An 8070-nucleotide genomic window follows, 5' to 3' on the forward strand; every position below is an offset into this window, starting at 1 on the left:
ACCTTGGTTATTAAACCAGAGAAGTATAGATAACACATGGTTAAGGAATCGGATAGTAACGTTTGCACAGTATTTTTTGTGGGATTTGAGAGCACATCAGACATACCGAATTGCATGGTGAATACGAAGAATGTCCTTCTGATATTAAATTTTTTTTTTTTTTTTTTTAATTCGCGATGTGAATACAATTTTTATGACAAATTAATAATATTTGATATTTTTGATATTTAACAGTCCTCGAAGTAAACTTTATAAATCAAATGATATGTACTTAAAATGTATGTAGCTGGGATGAAAAGCCGACCATCAATTGAAAATTTTGACCTTTTATATTGAAGATATACCTTGTTTTCACAAAAAGAGGTGTTTTTTTTGTGTGTGTGTACAATCTATATCTTCAATGCGAAAGGTCAAAGTTTTCATATAATAGACGGCTTTTCATCCCAGCTACGTACCATTTAAGTAAGCCTATATATCATTATATTTGTACACAATTTACTCCGAGAACCGTTAGATTTGAATTATTTGCCATAAAATGTATATTATATATATTTTTTTTTTAATCTAAATTATTTGATATCAGAAGGACATTCCTCGTATTCAAAACGCAATTCGATATGTATCATGTGCACTCAGCCCGGCACTCTCAGGTGCACCCACAAAAATACGTGAAAATGTCACTATCCGAGCCCTTAATTAACATACCGTGTAAAATATAATCTGCGTGATCTCACTGCCTTGGTCGAAACAAAAAGTTCATGGACGTTCAGTTATCCCAAATGCTCTCAAGACGAAGACCTTGGGCCATCTGTTGTATATTAACGTATTGGTACATTTGCACAGTGTTAGAACAAATATCGCCGTGTTAGGCCTATATTTAAGAAAATAAAATAATATTGATACTACATGTAGCGTCACAGCATATACATTGTGAATTGATCCAGGAGCCAGTGTCCGGAATGGACGTTCGGCAAAAACAAAAGTTAGGAACTTGCTCAATTTGTGTAATTTTGCTCTCATATTCCTGTTTTCATAAGGAGAGAAGTCATGGAATCGTCTAAGGATAGAGGATGGAGTTGGGTCGTCCTATTTGGCGTATTTATAACGAGTACGTTGAGTATGGGGTTCCTACAATGTACTGGAGTGTTCTACGTAGATTGGCAGGAAGATTTTGAAGCCAGTGCTCAGGCAGTTGGCTGGAGTAGTGCTGTTTCCATCGGTGGATTGGGTATTTCAGGTAAGGGAAAAAAATTAAGGGAAAAAAAGACTAAATAAGAAAGTAAATAAATAAATGAATAAATGAATAAGCAAATTAATTAATTAATTAATACATAAATATATAAATACATAATAATAAATAATGAAAATAAATCATAAGAAAGAAAGAAAGAAAGAAATAAAGAAAGAAAGAATGATAATAATAACACTCTTAATAATAATAATAATAATAATAATAACACTATTGATAATAAATAATAATAATAATAATAATAATAATAATAATATAAATAATAATAATAATAAATCATAATAATAGTAGTAATAATAATAATAATAATAATAATAATAATAATAATAATAATAATAATAATAATAATAATAATAGTAATGCATTTCCACCATGGGCAGGTCATGCAACAAAATAATATGAAATAAAAAATTTAAGCAAATAAATAAAAATGCGCAAATAAGTAATAAATATATTATAGATAAATATATAATTAAAAATATAAACAAAGAGAATAAAATGAATGAAAAACTAGATAAATGAATGAAATTAGCAAGCAAAAAATAACCTACTTAACTTCGTAACTTGTTGAACCAACCACAATCAAAATTTAAACGCCAAATATATAATGCCTATTTAAATTATCTTGGTTAGCGGGCTATTCCAGTTGAAATCCATGCATCCTCTCTGGAAGAATTTTGGTCTGGATCCTGGAATTATGGAGATTTTTTGGGCCTCATAACTACCAAATTATTGGTCTAAAGTATATTAAAGTATACACAATTTAGAATAGCAATGACTTGATGAATCCGCCTGTGGGGTCAGAATTGATCAAAAATGTTCAGTTTGACCCAATTATTTTGTCGGGACACATAAGGAGGATGTCATTTTCTTCGGAAAGGGGAGGGGGTCATGAATAAGTCGGTGATCGGAGTCCATTTTTTTTTATCGCGGGGTAATTTTTTTACGACGCTCCCTCCCCTACACAGACTCAAGACAAAGTATTCATTGCCGGAATTAATGCGCGGAGCGTCTCAAAACCTTAGAGTGATTAAAGAATTTTGAGTTACCAGCACTTAATAATTCTATATCCTCCCCTTTTTTGGTGTTGAAAAATTCTAACCCTTCCTATTTTTGGTCTAAAAATTCTATGCCCCCCCACCTCCGTATATTCTGACAAAAAATTCTTGAGTAAAAATTATTGTAAAAACTAGATAGATAGGCTATTTAGGACCTGTTTGTTATTTTTTGAATTTTGATCAACTTCACCAAAACATTTGGGTGAAAATCAGGCTTTTCTTCAAAATGTAGCATTTTTAAACCCTGCCCCCATTATCTGAAATCTACACACTAAACAATATATTTTAGATAATACTTGCACGGGAGACTCGGGGGGGTAGTTTATAGTAGTAAGTATACGGTCAAATACTATAAATACTAATTCACTAATAATTATGTAAAATTACGAGTTTTGTTCTGTTTAGTGAAAACATATTAATGATTTAATGAACCAAATCATCTAACGAGAATAATCACGCTTCTATTAATGAAAAAGTTCAGAATATTCCTATATAAACGGGGTGACCATATACAACAGGACCATAATTACAAATTAAGTCTAAAAATATCCTAAATTTTCAAAGTAAAATATCATATCAATGCAGCAATTAATAGCCCATTGTTATTACTTGATGCACTCCAAAGGTTTATGCAGGATAATTACCTCGTAGAAGTGCATTCGCCAAGATAATCGCACTTGACCGTGGAGTTATTGCATTTAGCTCTTGAGTCTACAATCCAGGAAAAAAACAGTTGGCACACTTGCACTAAACAATGCGTGCCCTATCAAAATTGTAGGAGAGCGAAACATGCATGCAAATGTGAACAGACTCCCCCATATATCCCAACCTTCCCCACTCCCCATCTTTCAATGTTGGAGGGTCTCGCGGACCTGTTGACAACATGGCTTGATCGAACATTGAATTGCGGGGGGGGAGCGGGGGAAGAGATATGCCAAAAGACAGGCAAAGTGTACCAACCTTTTTTTCCTGGATTGTAGCTCTCGAGTTAAATGCAATAACTCTACGGTCTCGTACGATTATCTTGACTAATGTACTCTGCTTAGTGAATTATCCTTATCATAATTATGGGATCAATCAATCTTGACGATTTTATTTAGTTACATATTTCACTCATGTTCTCATGATACAGTTGTTGTGCGGTACTATGAATCATTACAATCATTTTCATGTACCTCAGTGCTTTGTTTTGAAATGAGGGTCATTAATATATTCTTGTTCATTGATTGGTTCAAAGTGGATCACATGACCAAAAATAGACCATCAGTACTCTTATCCGTAAATAGTACCGCTAAGTCGTAAATAGTATTTTCAATGTCCCGGATGAGCCGTAAATAGTACCTCCAAGCCATAAATAGTACTTTTGACCATGCCTTCCGCGTGCACGCATTTGATGCGACGGAACAGTTCACGTACGCGAAACTGCCATAGCGTAATTTCGCGCTGCTGTAATTGATTAGCCCGATTTTAGCCTATTCGAATTTTTTGAAGGGCAACATATAGGTTGTGCTTAAATTGGTCGTGCTTACTCAGGATAGAAGCTGGAGAGTCAAAACGTCAAATAATTTTCTTTTAACCGATCAATGAACAAAGAACATATTAATGAAGTATATAAAACAAATATATACTGCCTTTATTCGAAGTTCTGGTTAAAACTATGGGCCCGAGGTGATCTCAACGAGGAACCTCTCATGGCAGTATATATTTGTATATTGTACCAGAAATGTTATGGCCGTCGTCATGTTGGTGGTATATCATCTCTTCCCACTTTTTGTGACGCGAGGTTCTGACAATTGCTCTTATAAACTCTCACCCTCCAGGTATTTTTAGGTTGATTAGTTGCGTCTTCACTCACTTGGTAATACACCATGTATTAAATTGTTTAATTACAGGCCTGGTATCCAGTGTAATCAGTCCGTACGTAAGCTGTCGATGGCAAGCATTTTTCGGTGGAATAGTTGCGTCTATTTCTCTCACTTGTTCCATTTGGATCACACATATTACACATCTTTATATCTTCATGGCCGTAATGGGTAAGTACTAATATAAAGATTTCACAAAAAGTAATACAGCCGTCATAAATACGCCTATAGCTTCAGAACTATTAATCGTATTCAGAATAATTTAACATAATAAGGATAGCTTATTTATGCGCTTTTTAATACCCGATATATCCAAAGTCGTTCAATATTAACAACACTTACAGCTCCTCAACAAAAGTTTGGAAAGTTTTTTCAAGCATCTCAGATTATTTGTGACATGTTCATGTTGTGTTGCATATCAATGGATAGCTACTTTATTCCCCTTTACAATGACACCCCATTTGAAACAATCACCTTTTTCACGCCTGAGTACACATCTTGTGAATAAAGTGGGGTCTCAAACTGAATGTGCCAAATTGACCATTATTCTGTGCAGCAAGTTGCAATCCCATATTTTCACAATCTGGGACCTAATGCAATCCTCCATGATGACAACGTTCGCCTACACAAAGCCAGGGTAGTCAACGACTACCTACAGAATATGGGAGTAGAGAGAATGGAATGGCCTGCCATCAGCCCAGACCTCAACACTTGTGAGACCAGCTTGGTCGTGCTGTACGTGCGAGTAGCCAATGCAACCATATTGAATGACCTGCGACGAATCCTGGTTGAAGAATGGAATGCCATTCTACAGCAACGTGTGTCCAGGTTGGTGAGCCGCATGCATGGAAAGAGGTGCCTGGCTGTTGTAGTTGTGTATGGTTTTTCACCCGCTACTGAGGTTAGTGACTAGTGTTGTTTGAGCACAGAATAATGGTCAATTTGGCACATTCTGTTTGAGACCCACTATATTCACAAGACGTGTACTCAACCGTGAAAAAAGTGATTGTTTCAAATATGGTGTCATTGTCAAGGGAAATAATGTAGCTATGCATTGATATGAAACACGATATGAACATGTCACAAATAATCTAAGATATAGATGCTTGAAAACACTTTCCAAACTTTCGTTGAGGAGTTTATAATGATGTATATTCATACGTAGCGGTAAACGTAAATAGAAAGCCAAATTATACTTCAAAGTCTATCCCAGAGTCAGTCTGTAGTTGTTATTATGCTCCTGCTTTGCAGTTGAGCACTCTCTGATTATCTCCAATATACAGACTGACTCTGGAACGGACTTTGGCTGTGTTGACACCATGGAATGTATATTCATTCACATTCCCAAGAGATATATAGTGTGAATATACACACTACTGTTGTTTGTATTTGTGCTAAAGTAATGCAAATGCAGGTGATCAGATCGATAGCCTCATTCCCCCACTTAACGCCATCAAAATGCACACTTTGGTATCAAGTGAAGGCTCATATGTTTCTCATTACCTGGTGATATTTGAGGGCCCATAATTTTTCCGTTAATGTAGTATATACACAAAACATGTTATATCCTGACGAATGAGGGAAATATTGAAATCCGTGACAAACAGCCCGTCACCCGGTATTAAATAACATAGTTTATTTTATGCTCTTCTTTTCAGGACTCGGCATTGGCTTCGCATTTAACAGCAGTATTGTAGTACTAGGCTATTACTTCGACAAGAAACTCGCTCTGGCAACCGGAGTTGGTCTCTCAGGTTCCAGCGCAGGATTGTTAATCTTGGCTCCATTAATACGGTACTTAAATGATGAATATTCTTGGCGAGGCGCCATGTTGATTTGCGGTGGCATACTAGGAAATATCTGCGTGTCTACCGCTCTGTACCGATTGAGCCAAGCTGAAAGGATTAGCATGGCGGGAATACGGCCGGATGTCAAAGACACTCCCTTAAAAACAAAAGAAGGAAAGAAAGGAAATGAACAAAACATCGAGTTCGGAATCATCAAGTATAATAATCTGCCTTCTGGGAGTTCAAAACCGAGAACATCTATAGCCAAGAATGCAAGGAGGCATTCAAAAGCATTTGTAAAATCCTACACGAACGTTCTATCCATTCGTTTAGTAGTGATATGCATTGTATCGTCCACGTTATCCGGCTTTGGGTACTTCACAGCATTGATGTACTTTGCTTCAAACGCTATCAATCTTGGTATACCAAAAACAGACGCTGCTTTTCTTCTTTCTATCTTTGGTATAAGTGGAATAATAGGACGTCTTGTTTATGGTCCAATTATTGACAAAAAGATCATGTCGCCATTTTATTTGGGAAGTTTACTCCTAGGTATAGCAGGCTCGTCTTGTTTTCTAGGGACTCTCGCTAAGTCCTATGTGGCATTGGTAATTTTCTCCATAGTTCTCGGCTTTTCAGCATCCACCTTTAATACGTTATACCCGTTGTTATTAAGAGAAGTAGTTGAGTCAACTATTTTAAGAAGATCTTTGGAATTGGAATGTTATTGTGGAATACCGCGCCTGTTGTTGCTCTTCCCCTTATGGGTAAGTATAATGTTTCAAGATTATGCATGTTCTGAACTTCTGAGACAGTATTTTTTAAAGATGATGTTTCCCTTTCGACAATAATTACTTTGTTTTTAATTGGCTGAAACAAGCCCTGTCCCGCCCCCTTTTTCACGGTGTGAACTATATCCCCACTTGAACCCATATCTCATATGCATTTATCCTTTATATACACTGTGCTTTGAATAGCTATTGTAGCCCACCAACTCTGTGGTTAAGAGGCTAGGAAATAATTCCTAATTATCTCATACCCTCGTTTGTATGCCTTTATCTAATCCTGCCCTACATGACAAGGACTATTTAGCCCATCTAATCTTGTACTTCGCAGACTGGTGAGCGACAATTGTTTACCAAGTGATAGGGCTAAGCATATCAATGCATATAGGCAAAATACACTGGATAATTTCACACAATCAATTTACTGCCAAAAGGCTTCAGACGTTTCTGAAAATCATTTTTTAATAATTTTAAAAACAAAGTGCAAAATGTGGTTCAAGAATGCATCTCTTACGTTATCACCTAAATTATTTTGGATTATTCCTTTAATTTTATCATTATCATTTGTTCTTATGCAAAGACTGGTGAATAAAAATGTTTAAATACATGCTTGAACCATATTTTGTACTTTTTGATGATGCCAGCTGGAACAAATTACTATACACCTTATTCGTGAAGTTTCTTTCTGAAAGTATTGTACTCGATAAACATGTCTGGCGCAATTATTTTTAAATATGTCAGCGAACCATAAAAAGGCACTTTAGTTTTAAGTTTTTAAAGTCGCCATTACTCTTATTCTTTTGTACTTGAGTGTTGAAATTTGTAATCACTAGCCATGATTTTCACATGTTTTTCAAAATTTGTTTGTTTATTTTTAGGTTATGTTTATGATGTAACTGGAGACTACCGAGTGTCCTTTTACGCTGCTGGTAGTGCAATGTTGTTAAACAGTATTATCATCGTGATGGACCAAATATGGAGGACCTTGATAGACGATGGCAAAGACGGGAGAAGATGTCGAAGAATCGGACTGGAAAAATCAAAGAACTGCACTCTAAATTGTAAAAGAGGGCTAGCCACTAGAAAGGGAAAGAGTATATTATGTACGAGTCCGGGGTACGAGGCAGAGGCAGTGACTCTTTTTATCGGGGAGCGCATTACAAATAATAAAGGAGGGATATGGGCCCAAATGCCAATTATTTGTTTCGTGAGGGGAAGGTCTACCCTACTCCCGGCTGGTACGACACTATATAAGGGACGCACCATTAGACTTCAAGGTGGGGTTAGGAAGTTTTGAAAAAACTTCCCCCACTACATGAGCAAAAAAAA

At 36.0% G+C, this 8070-nt stretch overlaps 1 protein-coding gene across 1 annotated transcript; it reads left to right on the plus strand.

The window, feature by feature from the left end:
• Positions 1–839: 839 nt before the first annotated feature.
• Positions 840–7744, plus strand: LOC140167329 (monocarboxylate transporter 12-like). The gene is made up of 4 exons (XM_072190651.1): positions 840–1237; positions 4200–4340; positions 5828–6723; positions 7620–7744. Exons 1-4 carry the CDS (start codon positions 1048–1050, stop codon positions 7635–7637), a joined length of 1245 nt encoding a protein of 414 aa, XP_072046752.1. The 5' UTR covers positions 840–1047; the 3' UTR covers positions 7638–7744.
• The last annotated feature ends 326 nt before the right edge of the window (positions 7745–8070 follow it).

This window comes from Amphiura filiformis, chromosome 13 (assembly GCF_039555335.1).
Source record: "Amphiura filiformis chromosome 13, Afil_fr2py, whole genome shotgun sequence".
NCBI classification, from domain to species: domain Eukaryota; kingdom Metazoa; phylum Echinodermata; class Ophiuroidea; order Amphilepidida; family Amphiuridae; genus Amphiura; species Amphiura filiformis.